General features: G+C 39.9%; 1 protein-coding gene across 3 annotated transcripts; it reads left to right on the plus strand.

The window, feature by feature from the left end:
• The first annotated feature begins 29 nt into the window (after nt 1-29).
• LOC122082866 (lysine-specific demethylase JMJ25) lies at nt 30-18,978 on the plus strand. Of its 3 annotated transcripts, none has more exons than XM_042650683.1 (15): nt 30-117; nt 272-317; nt 10,900-11,457; nt 11,901-12,043; nt 12,206-12,305; nt 12,466-12,598; nt 12,681-12,735; nt 13,048-13,738; nt 14,371-14,700; nt 14,893-15,270; nt 15,371-15,443; nt 16,721-16,806; nt 17,878-17,997; nt 18,081-18,151; nt 18,783-18,978. In XM_042650683.1, exons 3-15 carry the CDS (start codon nt 10,936-10,938, stop codon nt 18,880-18,882), a joined length of 2,802 nt encoding a protein of 933 aa, XP_042506617.1. In that variant the 5' UTR covers nt 30-117; nt 272-317; nt 10,900-10,935; the 3' UTR covers nt 18,883-18,978. The 3 variants fall into 3 exon arrangements, with proteins under 3 accessions (XP_042506617.1, XP_042506620.1, XP_042506610.1); XM_042650686.1 differs by lacking the exon at nt 30-117 and having other exon boundaries at nt 135-317; nt 14,893-14,932; nt 15,101-15,270; XM_042650676.1 differs by lacking the exon at nt 30-117 and having other exon boundaries at nt 137-317.
• The last annotated feature ends 58 nt before the right edge of the window (nt 18,979-19,036 follow it).

Below are 19,036 nucleotides of genomic sequence, written 5' to 3' on the forward strand. Positions count from 1 at the left end.
CTTTAACTGAATCAAAATTAAACCAAAAAACCTGAACCAAACCCTAATTTAAAACCTTGGTTCCAGGAACATGTTTACACCGGATCCGGATTATTTCCATTATGTCGTTGGAAGGTGGTAAGGTTTACTGGTTTGACATTCTTGCTTATTTTTCCCTCTTGCCACTGATGGATTTTCTCTGTTTTCCAATATTCTTCTCCTCATCAGTCTCTCGACTCTCTTGATTCTTGAATTGTGCTTCTTATTTCTTCTTCTTTCTTTTTTCCGCCAGTTTCGCCCTGCGGCTATCTGAATCGCCATTGTTCTACATGATCGAGGTAAGTCTCAATTGATATTTTTCCCTTCTTCCCCTGAAATTCTCTAATTTATGTCCGTAGGACTTGTATCAGTCAGTCTCTCGTGTTCTATACTTCATTCAGGGCTAAAATGAAGGGGGGGGGTAAAAGAAAGGGAAGCAATGCTTCGAAGCTTGGCTGCTTGGTTTGAAGATCTTGTTTTCTTGATTCTCGACGGATTCGAGCAAATTTTTTTATTTTTTTTCATGAAACTTTCATTTATTTCTTTTGGAGGCGTAAATTTATCAATTAATTCAGTTGGGTAGATAATTTTTGTCTTGTTTACTATGTTCTCGGGATATTAGGTTGTCTCTCCCTTCACTTCCAAATCCGTGTGGTTGGGAGGATTTTTTGTGGGTTAAAGTTGGGAAAAGGATTTTGGGCTGTGGGTGGGGGAGGATTTGGGTGGCCATGGGTGCAGGTTGTGAGGCTGTAGCTGAATTTTAACACAATAGAAGACCGCGTATTCAATTTATGGGAGAAATTTGAAAAACTAAACATATGAATTCCAGAAAGGAAACAGGCTTGATGATATGGTGTAGAAGAAACAAAATTATACATCTCACGACTTGTCACATTATTGCTAGCTTGAAATCTCACATGATTTATCAAATGTTAACTTTAACTGATTATTGGACTCCGTAAAACCCATAGAACCAGTTCAGAGTCTTTATTTAAAATGAAAAACGATAATTGCTCAAAATACTAAACTGAGAAAGAAAACCTAATATACCACATACATACCCACCGAAGGTTCTGCATACGGTCCCAAAATTTTCCAATTTGCCTTTGAGTATTGTAATGTTGTCCTTAATTTACCTTTTGGTATATGTGGAAGCATATGATGCATATAGAGCAAAGTTGTCACGGCGACTAGGTGATCCAAGGTGTTGGAGGGGTGCCTAAACAACAAAGTGCCTTAGGCGTGTAGTATATAACTATATGTGATATAGGCATATTAGCAATGAGAATTTTATATAATTATGCTTATATGTAACTTAGAAGACCAACATATGATATAACTTAGGATAGTAATGACCTAATATAAGAAAACCAACATATAATAAATAAATTAGGATATAATATAAGCTTATTCATAAAAAAAAAAAAAATACAATAATCATAAATCAACGTAAACTCATGCAGTGTCAAGTAGGTGTGCTGCCGCATTGAACCCAAGAAAGAGCGAGGACGCCTAGGCTGTGACCCATGCGTTGGGAACTATGATATAGAGGATTCATACCCATATTGTTTTATGGGGATTGAGTAAGAGTTCTACAGGCCAAAGAATCTATAAATAGGTGATATCAACCATAGCTGCCAAGGTGTCCATCTTTTCTTCAGGTTTTATTGAGATTTAACCACCATCCAGTGTGATAGGCCAAAGGGAGTTGTTGATATCATAGTTTTCACGGTGTCTAGGTGACCCAAGGCGTTGTGTAATTGGTGAGCATAAAGTAAGATGGATATGTGGGAAAACTTGGAAGGATAAAGTAAGGAATGAGCATATTAGAGCAGATTTGGGAGTTGCCCCTATCAATGATAAACTCCACGAAAGCCATTTGAGGTGGTATGACCATATTCAAAGAAGGCCTGAGGATGCCCCAGTAAGGAGGGGTGATCGGATTCAATTGAAGGAGCCAAAAGGGCTGGTAGCAGGCCTAAAATGACCATAGGAGAAGTGGTAAGGAATGACATGCATAGTCTCGGTCTTGTCCCAAGTATGACCTCAGATAGAGCCTATTGAAGGGCAAGGATTCATGTAGACCATATTTAGCTAAGATCCTCCTAACTGGCTAGGTTGTGCCTCATTCCTCTTATTCTCATCTTCTTACTCTCATCTTTCCACCTCTTCCCCCCCTCTTTCATTTTGGACTTGGTCTATTTTGTTTTGTTGGATCTATGTAGCCGACCCCATAAAGTTGGGATACGGCTGAGTTTTTTGTTGTTGGTGGTGGAGGCCTTAAGGAAGAAAGGGAAAATCAAAATAGAGGGGGGAAAGGAAGAGAATCACACATTCACACAATGCACAAACCCAATTAATTCTCATTCAATAATCAAATCATTCTAACATGTCCATCGATTACAACCAATATATAGAAAAGTAAAGACATGAAATTAGAACTCTACTAATATAGCGTCTAGCCGAAACTAGGGAGTAACTATAAAAGGAAACTAATGCAAGGAAATTAATCCTAAATCCTACATTCAAATCTAGAAATAAAAGGCATGAAATAGAAGACAAAATAAGTTACTAGTTATTTTCAACCCTTATTGGACCAAAAACCTAGGCTTGACCAATTCTTCTTGGCCCTTGGCTTCCAAAGCAGGTCATGTTGGTCCAACCAGGTAAGTGCAGATGTATCTGCATCAACTATCCTCCTTGGAATAGAACTCGACTCTGCTGAGTTAGGAAAAGGACTGAGGAGACCGTCTGAAGGAATACGCTGAATGAGGAATGATCCACCATCTTCTTGAGCTTAATTTCAGGGAGATCTTTGGCAGGATGAAACTTCATAGTTTTGTTGGCATGCTTGAAAACATAGGTGTTGGCATAGCCAAAATGTTGTACTTTCTTGTCAAACAACTAAGGTCGACCAAGAAGGATATGGCACACCTTTAGAGGGAAGACGTCACATTGGACTGTATCCTTAAATCCACCAATAGAGTATGTGACCAAACACTTATCTGTAATCTTGAGATTAGTGTTCTTCACCCAAGTAACCTTGTAGGGATTTGGATGTGGCTCTGTCTTCAATCCCAGTTTTCGAACGTCTTCAGAAACAACATTAGTGCAACTACCTCCATCAATGACCAAGGTTAACAACTGGTCATTGCATTTCAGACGAGTCTGGAAAATACTACTGCGGCGCCAATCTTCATTGTCAATGATTTTTTGAGTGGTCAACACATGACGAATGACATAAAAGGGATGTTGGTCGTCATCACTGAGAGTGTCATTGACTTCACCTGACGCACGCTCTTCTCTTAAATCAACTGTGTCAGAACCAAGTTGCTCTTTTGGAATATATGATATAGGAGAATCCTTATCAATAAAAGCAACCAAACGGCTAGGACATTGAGCACTGATATGTCTAAATCCATTGCACGAGAAGCACCGATCTGTAAACTTTGTTGCATCAGAAGGTTTATCTGAACCACTCCGAGGGGGTGAGTATGGACGAGTAGGTCGTGAAGATGACATTTCAGAAGCATGTCGAGGTAGAGAATACGGCCGACTAGGTCGTGAAGAGGCCATAGATATAGCACTAGCTTGTGGCTTGCTAGATGACCTTTCTTGGGTAGGAGGCTATTGTAGAATGGAACTAGTACCTCGAGGAAAAGTATCTGCAAAATTTCTCCAACTGTATGGGCATTTCTCAACCTGATACGCTACTTGCACGACATCTTCCATTATAGGCAATCGACTAGATGCAAGGGCTATACTAAGTTGAGGGTGCAAACCATTTCGAAATTGTGCCACTAATACTTCTTCATCCCACTCAAAATCAGAACGAGTGGCCAAATAATAAAATCTCGCAACATATTATTCAATGGTCAAATTCTCCTGTTTCAACTATGCAAACTTGAGATGCATGCGTTGCTTGTAATCAGAAAGCAAGAATCTCTGGTTCATGACTTCATGCATTTCAGCCCAAGTAGTGACTAAACCAATGCCTCGGGTTCGGTTATGTTGTTGTCGCTTGACCCACCAGACTCGGCCGTGCCTTTCAATTTGGCCTCTGCAAATAGGATCTTTCGGGCCTCAGTCGACCTGTACCATCTAAAGAATGTCTTTAAGCTATGAATCCAGTTAAGGTACAGTTCTGGATTGTTATCTCCATAAAAATCAAGGATACCGATTTTGCTGCTCTTTTTGCTCCATCATCATATCGATCAGTTCCATATGGTGGTGGTGATGTTGTATGATGTGGTGGTGGTGGTGGTGGCAGTGGTAGTGGTAGTGATGGATCCTGTGGAGTGGTGTTGGAAGAATCCTCAGACTGGATGTGACTCTTTCCTCTATCTGCAGTCACCATTCGATCAATAGAAATTTGCATTGATTCCATCATTGTCTTAATGGAAGTGACAATGGTAGTGAGAGCATCCATTTTCACACCAATTTCTCCTTTATAGGAATTCAGCTACTGGATAACTTCACTGTTGGCTACCATGGTAATGATTAACAAAATAGCACTCAAAGAGTAGTGGCAAGATGGTAAATAGATGAAAGCTTAAAGAACAATGGCAGAATGGTAAATAACTGAAATATTGTGACTGCAATGGTAAAATTGTAATGAAATTGAAATTCTTTAATAAGTGGCAGAATTGAAATTATAAGGAAAGTCCATTAGAAACGAGAGAACAGCTTATAAGGTGGGTAGGGGTATACTTGGAAGCAAAATAGAAAATAGGAACAAAAGGAAATAAAAGAGAAATAGGGGGGGGCAAAGTGGAAAAATCAGAAAACTAAAGAAAGCAGATGAGAATAGAGTTTCGGGCCTGGGGTTTGGATTACCAACGAAGGGCTTCTTCTTTCTTGGAGGCTGAAAACCTACAAGGTGCTCTATTCTCTCAACCTGGGAACCAACGTGAGAGGCTGGATGCGCAACAGTGGAAGAGCCGCTGTGAGGAAGGGAAGAGGAATTCCAGGACCAGCAATGGGATTGCGGCTTCAACAACCAGATTCCAGAAGTAGACTCACGGTTAGCGGCCAGAAGATCAGAAACAACCAGGTTAGTTCTGATCTCTTTCTCACATTCCTCTTCTCTCGGTCCTCTCTCTTCTATTGCGACTCTTTTTTTTTTTTTTTGCTGCGGTCGGAACCCTAAAGAGGGTGTTTCGACTGATATTTTGGTTACAAAAGAGAGGTTTTGGCTTCTCTGTCGACTCTTCTCTTCTGCTCTTCTTCTTCTTCTTTTTCCTTTTCTGTTGCTTTGGCAGAACCCTAAAGAGGAGGGGCTCGATTCTCTGTTTTGAATAGAGATTTTTTTTTTTGGCGGTTCTCAGAGTAGAAACCAGAACAAAGAATGGGAAGGGAAGGAATGGGGATCCTTCTGCTCTGGTACCAAGTTGATGGAGGGCCTTAGGGAAGAAAAAGAAAATCAGAATAGAGGGGGGAAAGGAAGAGAATCACACATTCACACAATGCACAAACCCAACTAATTCTCATTCAATAATCAAATCATTTTAACATGTCCATCGATTACAACCAATATATGGAAAAGTAAAGACATGAAATTAGAAACTCTACGAACATAGCAGCTAGCATAAACTTGGAAGTAACCATAAAAGGAAACTAATGCAGGGAAATAAATCCATCCTACATTCAAAGGGAAATAAAAGGCATGAAATAAAAGACAAAATAAGCTATTAGTTATTTCCAACCCTTGTTGGACCAAAACTTTGGGCTGGACTTGTTCTTCTGGCCCTTGGCTTCCAAAGCCGGTCATGCTGGTCCAACTAGGTAAGTGCAATGTAGAAACGCAACCCTAAAATGATGCAGAAGATAATGGAAAAAACAAAATAGACAATGCACACGGATTTTACGAGGTTCGGCAAGGTTGCCTACGTCCCCGGTGTGATGAGATCCTGCTTCACTATCAATGGAGAATAGGGTTATAGCACTCGTCCTCACACCTCTCAGTATTGCTTGCATTATAGAGAAAGAAACCCTTGCTACAAATATATATATAGCGAAAAAACCCTAATCCGAAAAGTACACAATTGCCCTCAAATAAAAAATTCGAGCAGGGGGGTACACCCCCTGCTATGGAGGCCCCCCTTGCAACCCCCACGGCCTGCCTGTCTAGGTGCTGCACCAGTACTCCCTGGATTAAACTACGAGGGAATACAAGACATCATACACCAACAGTGCAACTGTTTCTGTATCAGTCGGTTGTGGTGGGCATAACTGATATTGTGGGTTGCATCTAAATTATGTGTATTTTATTACTGTTTGATAATGAATACTGTAAAAGCTTGGATGGCCATACTACTCATGGTCTCTCCTAAGTTTATAGTAGTGTAAAGATAAATTATGTGCTTTTCCAGACCTCTGAATTCGAGTTCTTGACTCAAAAAATACTTTGTACTGCTACTTGGGTTGGCCACACAATTTCTGGTACGGCAGTAGACTTTATCCTTGCCTTTTCCACTAATTAATATGCCCTCATTCCTCTCTCACCACTTTGACCGACACCATTTTTCCTAACCCTTGTCTTTTGTAGCGTTTAACTTGCACTTGGTTAATCATCATTCTGTATTGCACATCTTTTGAACCTTCTTAGTCAAATTTCCCTCATCTCTTTCACCTATGTGACTTTTATAACGTGTTTCATTGGAAGGTGATTAGAATCTTTGTGACAATTTTGGTATGATTACTGATTGCTCTAAGCAAACATTCTTAGAATATGAAATCTATTGTAATTAAAAAAAAAAACATGTAGATAGTTAGTTCCCCCCTTTCCCCTTTTTAAATATGTTTTGAGTGTTTAATGAAGACATCTGGTAAAAGACTAGATTAACCTTAAGTATTTTTGAAACTCTTTATTAATGCAAGATAACCTTAAGTACTTCTAGTCCACCCCTACATTTCTGTTGGGCCCAAGCCTTTCAAATTCTTTGACATGTGGGTTCTCCACAATGAGTTCCTCCCTGTTGTCTAGGAAGCATGGGCAATCCCAGTTCAAGCTTTCTCCACTCCCTTCATTGCCTTTGCGAAGAAGCTCAAGAATGCCAAATCTGCTCTCAAGATATGGAATTCCAATTCCTTTGGAAACATCTCCTCCAATGTCTCCTCTTGCAGAGATAAGCTCGATTCCATCTAATCTTACCCTCAGCTGGATCTGCATAATGCCTCTTGGCAAAAGAAGAAAAAGTCACATCCGTAGCTCTCCTCTCTCCTTGCTTAGGAACAAAGCTTCCTTAGGAAAAAGTTTCGGATTAAATGGCTTGAGCTTGAAGATTCCAACTCCTGTTACTTTCATAGATCGCTCAAAGCTAAAGCGAGTGCTAATTCCATTTCCAAACACATTTCTAGGAATGGTTCCTCCCTCCTCCATCTTAAAGACACCAAAGCTGAGGCTACCTTGTACTTCTCTGATCTTTTCCACCCTCCTCTGTTTCCCCTGCTCCCCCCATCCCCCGGCCTTCTCAACAAATTCATTCCCCCTCATCTTCTTTCCTCTCTTCAAGCCATCTCGTCTAAAGATGAAATCTTGGTTGTTGTTCTCTCCCACAAATCCAACAAAGTCCTTGGGCTGGATGGGTTTAGCATGCGATTTTTTCTCTTCTTGCTGGCACATCATTTGATCTGACCTTCTTCTTGCTATCAAAAGCTTCTTTCTTAATCCCTATCTGATCAAAAGGATTAACCATACCTTCCTGTATCTTGTCCCCAAGAAAGAAGTTGTTGACTCTTTACTAGATTTCAGGCCCATTTCTCTCTGTTACCTCTTGTATAAATTCATTGCAAAAATTTTGGCAAACAGAATCCAACGGGTTATCGATTCCCTAGTCAATCCAAACCAATTAACCTATATTATTGGTAGAAGTACTGCTAACAATATCATTCTCTGCCATGAGATCGTTAGAGGATTCGATCTTAAATCCCATTCCCCTATTGTCCTCCTCAAGATCAACATCTACAGAGCCTTTGACTCGATTAGATGGGATTTCATTTCCAGAGTCTTGCTCCAGATGTCCTTCCCACTCGCTTTTGTCCACTGGATCCATTCTTGCATTTCCTCCCCCTTATTCTCTGTCCTAATCAACGGCAGCATCGCTGGTTACTTCCCTTCCTCTGTGGGTATCAAGCAAGGTTGCCACCTCTCCCCCTTCCTCTTTTCTATTGCTCTCGAAGTGCTCTCATGCTCCATCTAATCCTCCACTAACCTTCACCTCATCTCCCCTATTCCCAAATTCAAACCCCTTCTTCTCAATCACCTGGCCTTTGCGAATGACCTTATAATCATCTCAAAGGCGGACCCCACTTCCATCTCTTCCATCACGTTCTCCCTCTGTTATTTTAAATCCCTCATCGGGATTCTCATCAACCTCCTTAAATCCAGCCTCTTCCTCTTCGGAGTCTCGGATCCCACCCAATCTCTTCTCCAAATCACGGGTTCTCTTTGGGCTCCTTTCCAGTCAAATACCTTGGCATCCTTATCTCTTCTAGGCTCTCTGCCTACCATTGCTATCCATTGCTTGACCTGTTGAGGAAGCGGCTTCAACTCTAGAAAGGCAAACACCTCTCTTATGCGGGGTGTCTTGTCCTTATCAGATCCGTCTTCCAATCTATGTACCTCTATTGGACCAGTATTTTTGTGCTCCGTGATTCCACCATTAAAACCATTGAGAGTCTTCTTTGCTCCTTCATCAGTTCCTCTGGAAGGGTTTAGATTCCTTCACCTTTTGAGTTAGGATAAAGTTTGCCTCCCTAAATCCGAAGGAAGGCTTGGCCTTAGAAGAATCAAGGAGCTCAACTGTGTGGGTATTCTAAAGCTCATCTGGAAGATTGCCTCCAAGCACAATAGTATCTGGGTCTCTTGGGTCTACTCTTCTCAAGAATGACTACCTCTAGATTGTCTCTCCCTCTTTTGATGTCTCTTGGATCTGGCACAAAATCCTTTATGCTAGGCCTAAAGCTCTGGGAGCCGTTACTTGTTCCATCGATGATGGCTTCAAGACCTTCCTCTTGCTGGACCCTTGGCACCTTTCTAGTATCCTCCTCCCCTTGGTTACTCCAAGGATTATTGATTCCATTGGCCTTAGTAGAACTGCCAAAGTTGCCTCTATCATCACTCTCGGCAACTAGACCTCTCCTCCTCCTCCTCCTCTTGCATACCTTTAGGCCTCCCTTCCTCCCATTCCTCCTGGCCATCGGGGAAGAGAAGACAAAGTTCCCTGGACCCTGTCTAACTTGGGACATTTCTGTTTTGCCTCTGCTTGGGATCTTATTCGCTCCAAAGGCCCTCTCATCCCTTAGAGAAACACCATTCGGTTCAAAGGCCACATCCCTTGTTATAGTTTCACTGCTTGGTGAGCTCTCTCCAATTGCCTTCCTATGTGGTCTTTCCTTATTTACCGGCACATTTAAGTTTCACCCTCCTGTTGCTTTTGCTAAAATGGCACTGAAGATGTCAACCATCTTTTTTTCTCCCACCCCTTTTCATCCATTGCTTGGGACTGGAAGAGAGTCCTTAGCAACTGTTGGCCTTCCCAAAGACCTATCCTTCCGTTAAGTAGAGAATGGATCTGGGTAGATATGACTTTTCGTGGATCCACCATTTGTGATACAGTTGGGAAGCTCGTCTTTTGTGCTACTATCAACCATATCTAGATGGAGCGCAATCTTTGTAGGTGGACTTTCAATTCTCGCTCTTTTGATACGATTTGGAATGCCATCTACTTTGATGTTAGCTACAAACTTGCCTGTCTTAACCATTGATCGGTCCCTGATACCCCAAGGAATAGGCTTGATATTGTGTCCTGGGGTCTCCCTTGCTCTGTTATCTCCCCACGTTGATGTATCCCTGTCCTATTGATGGGCCCCTGCCCTGTCCTTAGTCACTGTGTGGATTTTTGGCCCCCTCCCCCCTTCTTTTTCTTTCCCTTCCCTTGTATATTCTTTTCCTTGTTGGTATCATCCAAAAAAAAAAACCTTAGTATTTTTTATTCTCTTTATTAATGGAGTATACTTTTAATTCTTATGTTGTGATTATTATATAAGAGCCATGATCGTGGCTGTTATTCCAAGAGATCACCCTTGATCCGATCTGAATCCGACAATGATGATCTGATTCATTCTTTTAAGGATTCATATCTGATTTTAGTGTGATCCAATCTGATTTATGGTTAAAAAATTAATAGAATAGAAAATAATATAAACTTTTAACAAAAACAAAGGGAAATTATTAAAGGGTGTTTTCAGCCCTTTCATAGAATAAATGTAAATCTTCAAAATTCTAAACGACAGATTGAAACAGGTTAAATTTCAAGCAGAAGTTAAATTCAGATTCTTTCCTAAATTTTTGTAAGATTTCATACCTCTCTTTAGCCGTTGAAGATAAGGGGAACTAGAGCCCATAGACAAGCAAAATCATCAGCCAGCCATTGCCTAATCCACACAGCAGATAGCTTGAGCTACTTTCCACGATCTGAATCAGCATGTAGCCATTTGCATACTAATAGAAATGCACTGCCATTATATAGGCTGTTTTTTAATGCCAGTTTATCCACACTATCTTGGTAGCTGGTAAGCTGGATAGGATCATCATAAGCCTATTTCCAGGTCCATATACCTCTTTGGTACCTCTAAACAGGTGGCGTAGTTCATTTTTGTTACAACTATTTTACATTGAGTGCAGTCATTTGCATGCTTTATTTAACTATTTTGGCATTGGAGCACCAAAGGAATACTATCTGCCACTCCAGTGCATAAACAATCTGTCAACTCCTGTTCTTGAATCTGGTTTGTTTAACTGAGCTGTACTACTAGTTTATATCAGCTGTTTATTGCCATTACATGTTGAATAATAATATTTTCACTGTTTTTCTGCAGGTTCAACACTAAATTTTATTTTTTATCTGCATTGTAATGGATCATCCAAGACCAACCTCTGAAAATGGCGAGGATAATGTTGGCATTCCAGAGCATTTGCGCTGTAAGAGGACTGATGGAAAGCAATGGAGATGCAGTGCAATGTCCATGCCAGATAAGACCGTATGTGAAAAGCATTATATCCAAGCAAAGAAGAGGGCAGCAAATTCTGCAGTAAGGGCAAGTCTGAAGAAGAAGAGGAAAGCTTTTAATGAAAGTGATGTTTACTTGGATAAGAATGAGGATGTGGATATACCTCCTGTGAACACAAGGGTTGCAGAATTCCATTCTTCAGCTCCTGGGAAAAAGTATAAGGAGACCCTTCCCAAATCCCGGGTTCTACACTCACCTGAGACACCTCCATCTAGGAGTTTCTCTCTGAAGCCAAATGATGATCTACCAATGGGTACTGGTGAGTTTGATGAGGACTGGAAAAATTCTTATAAAACACCACCATCTTCTGGAATGGAACCATCAAAGAGTAGACCTCCAAAGAATTTTGATGACAATGCTCTGGTGGTGAGTGGGTTTGCATTTTCTTTGTCATTATTATTATTACTTTATTATATAATATTTATCTGCGTTTGTGATGATCTATCAACAACATAGTGGTAAATATGGTGCAAACCCCGGGGGGGTGGGGTGGGCTGAGAGCCTGGAATTGGGCTCTTCATGATATTCACATGTCACATCTGTTACACAAATACTGTAATGGCTGGAAGATCATAACCACCCTTCTGTTGATTTTTCTGGATTGTACCTTACTTTCTTGTTTTCCCAGAGATATTTGTTGAGTGGATCATTCCAATCTTCAGATTGCTTTGGTTTTTGCACAGGCCTAGTTGTTTGATCCATCTAATGGCAAGTCCAACCAGTTGGCAAGCCAGGATTTATTTATTTATTTTTTATAATGTCTCTCCCCCTTCATTTTTCTTTTTGCTGAAGAAGTTGTAGTTTCTCAGGAACAATCTGCTAGAAGTACAGATTCATCTCATGATGCTGGTGGGCAGATCTGCCATCAGTGTCGGAGGAATGACCGTGGGAGAGTTATTTGGTGTCTGAGATGTGATAGGAGAGGATACTGTGATAGCTGCATTTCTAAACGGTGAGTTTGCATGTCATTGCTTTGTTGAAGACACTGAATATGAAGTTGAATAGAGAGGGGATATTTGTTTTATTTTGGTCAAGTGTGACCAACAACTACTCTCAACTTACCAAAAATTTTAAAAAATGACTTACAATACTAATTTGGTGCTTTGTTTATTAGGTATCCCGAACTCTCATCGGAAGAGATTCAGAGGTGCTGCCCTGCATGTAGTGGGACTTGTAATTGCAAGGTGTGCTTACGTGGAGATAATTTAATAAAGGTATCACCTTTTGTGAACAAGAAGGGATTGCTCTTAGTTTTTTGCTATTGACTGTGTATTCCTCCTCCATCTTATTTTCCTAAAAGATTCATGTCTAGCTTCATTGGAACTTATGCTCCTATCAGTAAAAGATTTCCTTTGCTTTTTCTCTGAGTTTCAGGTCAGGATACAGGAGATAACTGCCCAAGATAAGCTATTATATCTCTACGGAATTTTGTCTGCAGTCCTTCCTATAGTCAAGCAGATTCACTCTGAGCAGTGCTCTGAACTGGAGATTGAAACCAGGCTTCATGGTAAGATGCATCCCTTTCACATTAATACTTGAAAGTTTTACTTGGCATGAGTCCTCACAATGTGTTCATGTATTTTCCCCAGGAACCAAAACAGATATTCCCAGGGCCAAGTTGAATGCAGATGAACAGATGTGCTGGTATCCTTCAAAAACTTTTAGCTTCTCTTCCAGTGATACATCTTTATTAGACAGTAAGCATAAGGCAATGCAGGGTTGCTGAACACCACCCCACCCCCCCCCCCCCCAAAAAAATAATAAATAAATAAATAAAAGAGTTGCACTCATATCATTTGGATAATAAGCATCTGATTATCACATGCTTTTGGACACTCAACCAATTTCCGCATCCTTTAAGAAAAATAGTCTATTATGTATGGGTGATCAGTTAATTAGGTTCGTATGCTCCATACTTTGGATAGTATTAATTCATTATGATGCGTCTTTTCACAGCAATTGCTGTAGGGTACCTATTACTGATTATCACCGGCACTGTACAAGTTGCATGTATGATCTATGTCTGACTTGTTGTCGGGAACTCCGGCAAGCATCTCCCGATGATGACAACGAAGAATTACTAGAAAACCAGGTCAGTGAGAAGAGCCAAGATGGGGACACAATGTTCGAGGAGTCAAGATCATTTAAATTAAGATTCAATTTGTCAGTTAAATTTCCTGATTGGAAAGCTGATGGCGATGGTAACATCCCTTGTCCACCGAAGGAGTATGGTGGTTGTGGTTCTTCATCACTAACTTTAAAGCGCATATTCAAGATCAATTGGGTTGCAAAATTGATGAAAACTGTGGAGGAAATGGTTAATGGCTGTAAGGTGTATGATGCGGATAATGCACAGCCTGCTAGCTTGAATGACTTCTCCTTCTGCCAAGCCTCCTGCAGAGAGGAAAGTGGTGACAATTTCCTGTATTGCCCGACATCTCAGGATATCAGGATTGAAGGAATTGGTTGTTTTAGAGAGCATTGGCGTCGAGGGGAACCCATCATTGTTAAGGAGGTTTTCGGTTGCATGTCTGATTCAACCTGGGAACCCATGGCCATATGGAGAGGAATACGGGAAACCACGGAGGGAAAAATGAAGGATGAAAACAGAACTGTTAAGGCCATAGATTGCTTAAATTGGTCTGAGGTATATGGCTCACCATAACACTCCTTATGAGAAATGCATTGGATTTTTTTATTATGTTAGGCTTTTTATCATCCTTTTCTGTTTGGAAAAAAGCTTCCTAGGTATCCATCTACGAAAGTAATCTCTTGAGGGGCACACCTAGTTTTACTGCGTGGCAGGTGATGTGGCTATACTGACTATTAGATATCTAGGGAGTGGTGTGGAATCTGGATGAGTCACATCTCACATCTCAAATTCCAGGGTCAAATTCAATCATTTATGCTCCCATGTATGTCCATTCACCTTAGTGGTAGTCCAAGCATTAGCATGCACTCTCTTGGTGGTCCTGGATTTTTCAATGCCTTATTTTGTTCAACTCCACTTGGCTGAAAGTCACATGTAAGCAGGTGGACTTGGGTACACATGTGCACAATAATTCAGTCCCATTCTGATCTGCCACATGGGAGAACTAGTGCAAATGAAGTGGTTCCTTTCCTAGATAGATGTCTACAAAAATATGCCTCTTCTATTTTTAGAAATATTTATATTTTCAATGTTCTCTCTGGAATAATACTACCAATAGCTTGTCATATATAAATTTCTCATGAAATGTTCAGAAAGTTTTTGTTAATTGTGGCTTGGCATTGGAATAGGTTGATATTGAACTTGGTCAGTTCATCAAAGGATATACAGAAGGACGAATCCATGAAAATGGGTGGCCAGAAATGTTGAAGTTGAAGAATTGGCCATCTCCCAGTGCATCTGAAGAGTTTCTACTGTACCAGAGACCTGAGTTTATTGGTAAACTTCCACTGCTTGAGTATGTCCACTCTAAGTGGGGTCTTTTAAACGTTGCTGCAAAATTGCCCCACAATTCCTTGCAGACTGATGTAGGACCTAAGATTTTTATTTCTTATGGGACCTTTGAGGAACTTGGTAGAGGTGATTCTGTGGTCAATCTCCATATGAATATGCGTGACATGGTAGGTGCCTCAATGTCCTTCCGTTTTAATTTATTTTCTGTTGGTGCTCAAGAAATTCCTTAAAGAACGTACTCCTACATTTATCATTTGCATTATGTAATTTTGATCAGATAGTTCTGTTCTCATCAACTTTGGACTAGTAATTTTTAGTGTTTTCGTGATTTGGTCTAATGTTTCATGAGTTTTGTGTAGGTATACCTGTTGATGCATACATCTGAAGTAAAGCTAAAAGGTTGGCAGCAAACTATGATTGAGAAGATACAGAAATCTTTCAAGGAATCTGATGAAAATGAATTGTCTGGTGATGCACACACAAGTTTGGATGAAAGTGGAAAATCACCTGACTCAGTACCCAGTGAGCATGGTAAAACGAATAATGAATGGGTGGTGTCGAATGCAGATAAAGATGAGCTCATGAAGGATCAAACATCCAATGGAGATGATACTGGAAAGACTCATGCAGGAGCACTTTGGGATGTGTTTCGTCGGGAGGATGTCCCAAATCTGATTGAGTATTTGAGAGTTCATTGGGAAGAATTTGGGAGGCATGCTAATTTCCCAGGTGCCTCAGTAAGTTTACATGCTTCCTTACTGTAAATCGGCTTTTCTCAGTTAACATTGTCTATCTCAAGTGTTCACATAATCACATAATATGTTGTCTGGATCTCAGGTAAATTACCCTCTATATGATCAAGCAGTTTTCCTGAATAAAGAGCATAGAAGAAAATTGAAGGAGGAATTTGGTAAGGGCAACAACCTGATGGTTTTTACAATTTGTGTAAAAATCAATTAGGAGGCTGTATTGTGGTTTATATTCCATTTATGCAATTGGGGGAAGATAATTCTATGGATCATGAAGAGATAATATAGGCAGACGAGATTAGATAATCATTTCCTTCCAATCTATCATGTATCATGTTGTTTTCAGTAGAGAAGACATGAAATTCCTATAGGCCAAATGGTCAGAATTGTCCATATTCAGCATATGCTATGACTTTGGATGGGTTTAATGGATAGCCTCCCCTTTTGGGCAGGGTCGTGTATGATTTGGTAGGTATTGTGTGGAATCTGAGTTAGATATGAATGTTTGGACTTTGGAAAACCATGGCAGGTGGGGGTTGGAATTTGGGTCTATATACACCGAGAATTCAGAGCTTGGTAAGTAGTTTGGTTCGTTTCTGGGCAATGCCAATCCAGCTCATTCTGGATCTGGCAATCTAGACCAAAGTTTGGCCAAATTAGAGAGAAAATTGATAAAATAATAAAAGACTGGCGATCTTGCACTCCCAGATTGGATTGTTCACACCTGATACCTAGCTGGGTTAGGTGATTTGGAGGATCGCATACTATGTTTTGAAACCTGATATACTGTCATCAAATTATTTTGTTGATACCCTTAGTGGCTATTCTCTTGTGAGATTCATAGTCCCTGCTTAATGAACCAGGTATGCTTCATAGGTACCTTGAAATTAGAAACCCTTGCTTTTTTCTAGTTCAAATTGTGGCGCTCATATATGTACCCAGGGTTTAGTCAAGGCTCACATCTTGCTGCTCTGCAGATGCAATGAGCCGGTGTGGGATGGGGATAGGTTTTACGTTTTGTAATATTAATAGTTATGGTTTTTCTGAATTCACCATGAAAAATGTGGGCAGGTTTTATATGAGTTGGGATAGGATGCAAGTAGGATTGATAACCCGATTCTGCCTGTTTTTAAGAAAGTCATTTCCCATTTTCTATATCAGTATTCTTATCCGTATCCATATCTTGGTATCATAAAGTGTGACCAATTAACAGTAGTTCCTGACCACGTGACTCCAATGAATGCAAAATGTGTATGCACCACACAGATAAATTAGGGTTCAGTGAAAAGAAAAGGGGGGGAAAAAAACAGAAAAATTCCCTCCTGCTTCTCTTTCAGAGTGATATTTGACCTTTATAAGTGATGATGATGATGAATAAATAAATGAATCTCTAATAATCAGGTTACATGTTCTTATTAATTATGCCATTGTTTTGCAGGAATAGAGCCATGGACATTCAAGCAAAATGTTGGTGAGGCTATATTCATCCCTGCTGGATGCCCTTTCCAAGTGAGGAATCTTATGGTGAGATTATCATGCAAATTGAATGTCTTAAGGTGGTTAGTATAATATTTTAGTAAACTTGCATGGAGAAAATGAATCTTACTAGTAGATTGTTTCATAATGTTCGTTAATGTGTCTTTGTGTGCACAAAATGTCATTTGCTTGTAGGCTTATTGTATACTTTTAAATTTAATATGCACTTCCATTTTTGACAATTTCTAGTTAACATTATGGTATAAATCCTCTTTAGTATTATCTTTATGTGAAAATGATCTCCCTCTCATGTGAGTCTTTGTTTATTTTTGCATATAGCAAGGCCAACTGGCTTGCAGACATTTTCTTTGGGCTGCAGGCCAGCATGAGATTTTTCTCTCTGAATACCATCACCGAAGAGTTCAGTAAAGCTGTGTAGAGACCCTGATGGGAGTAGACATATGGCATTACGTGTTTGGAGATCCACTTTGGAGCCTATGTCCTCATTTATATATTTGATTTTTTTTTCCTTTGTTCGAAAAAGAAATAAAATAAACCAAGTGGTTTTGTGCTCCTTTCAAGTAATGAGAGAAATAGTTCCTCAAAATGTGAGCAGAAAGATTGGGTTCCTTCTAATGGGCAAGGGCGTTGCTGCTTCCGAATTGGAAAGGGACGCTAGAATGATCTGATTTAGTGAGCATAGATGGTTAGCCTTTTTCTCTTCTTTCCTCCTCATGGAGGTGGGATGGGGGGGTCACTTGATTTTGTACATCTTGTATTCTTGCCGCCCCCACCCCCAAAAACACCCTGCCTGACCTCCCCTAAGAAAGAACTGAGAGAAACATAAAAATGGAAAGCCTAATTAACATTGCCATAGAGAGAAAATAAAATCCTTGTCTTCATGGAATGTTTCTACTTGTTAAACTACAATCCGTAACATATGAACAAGTTCTGTATGAAACAAAATTCTGGATGAAAATAAAATCCTGTAGGGAGATGATAGTATTTGTTTACAGGTCCTAAAATTCTTATTCCTTTGATTTAATGGAGCAAACTTGGCAACTAATTATCTCTCTCTTTTTTCTTTTTTCTTTTTCCTTTTTTTGGTAATTTCTGCAGTCTTCAGTTCAGTTGGGCCTTGACTTCTTATCTCCTGAGAGCCTGGGAGAATCTTTACGACTGGCTGATGAAATCCGCTGTCTTCCAAATGACCATGAAGTAAAGCTTCAAATGTTGGAGGTCTGAAAATGGAAATTTCCAAAGCTTGTGTCTCCTGCTATTTTTCTAGAAGGTCTTAGTTTTCCTAACAGGTTTCAATGCAGGTGGAGAAGATGTCACTCTATGCTGCCAGTTCAGCCGTTAAAGAAGTCCAAAAGTTGGTACTTGATCCCAAGTAAGCAAAATGAGCTTTGGCTTGTTGGGCTGTTGTTGTTGTTCATTTTATTTCCAGCACTCTGTTTTAAAGAGAAAATTAGGTCTTCCTATATCTCCATGCCCAGTTCTGGAGAGGGTGTGAAGACTACCATTCAACAAGTATGGGATATCTTATAGATCAAATCGACCTTATACGAGAATGTCACCCAAATACATCAAGTTTGTGGAAAATTTGACTACTTTTTCCTGATTCTCCAAAACAATTTGGGTTGTTACATGGTGGTGCTGATTTTCTACCTTAGTTTTTCATAGTTGTGAGTGGATTGGGACTGGTCATATATTTAGTTGGTCTTTACACCACCTACATGGATTGATGTGGGGCACAGATTAGGGAAGATGGTAGATTCACTTCTCTGAAAGATGTAGTTTATTCTAGTGGTCAGAAGGCACAGCTAGCCAGAAATTATATCGGGGAGAGAAGGAATAGGAAAATGAAATATCTGGGACCAACTTTAATCTTGAGTTGCTACTGCTGTCATTGGGTACTAGTGCAGTTAGAAAATACTCATTCAATATTTGGTTCTCTATTGCATTTAAGTTCTAATTTCTATAATTTTGATGTACATATTATTTCTTTGATGTTTTCACAGAGTTGGGGCGGAGCTCGGATTTGAAGATCCAAACCTAACTGCGAGGGTTGCTGATAGCTTGGAGAAGATGATTGAACGAAGGCAAATTGCATGTGTGTGAAAACGTGTGTACAGCACTTGATGTAGGTTGACCCCTTCTCTTCAATGGTATCATCAGTATATGAGAAAGTTTGATGTATTTATTACTGTTCTTTTCTTTCTTCTTCTTCTTCTTTTTTTTTTTTTTTTTTTTTTTTTTTTTTTTTTTTTTTTTT

This window comes from Macadamia integrifolia, chromosome 1 (genome assembly GCF_013358625.1).
Source record: "Macadamia integrifolia cultivar HAES 741 chromosome 1, SCU_Mint_v3, whole genome shotgun sequence".
Taxonomy (NCBI): domain Eukaryota; kingdom Viridiplantae; phylum Streptophyta; class Magnoliopsida; order Proteales; family Proteaceae; genus Macadamia; species Macadamia integrifolia.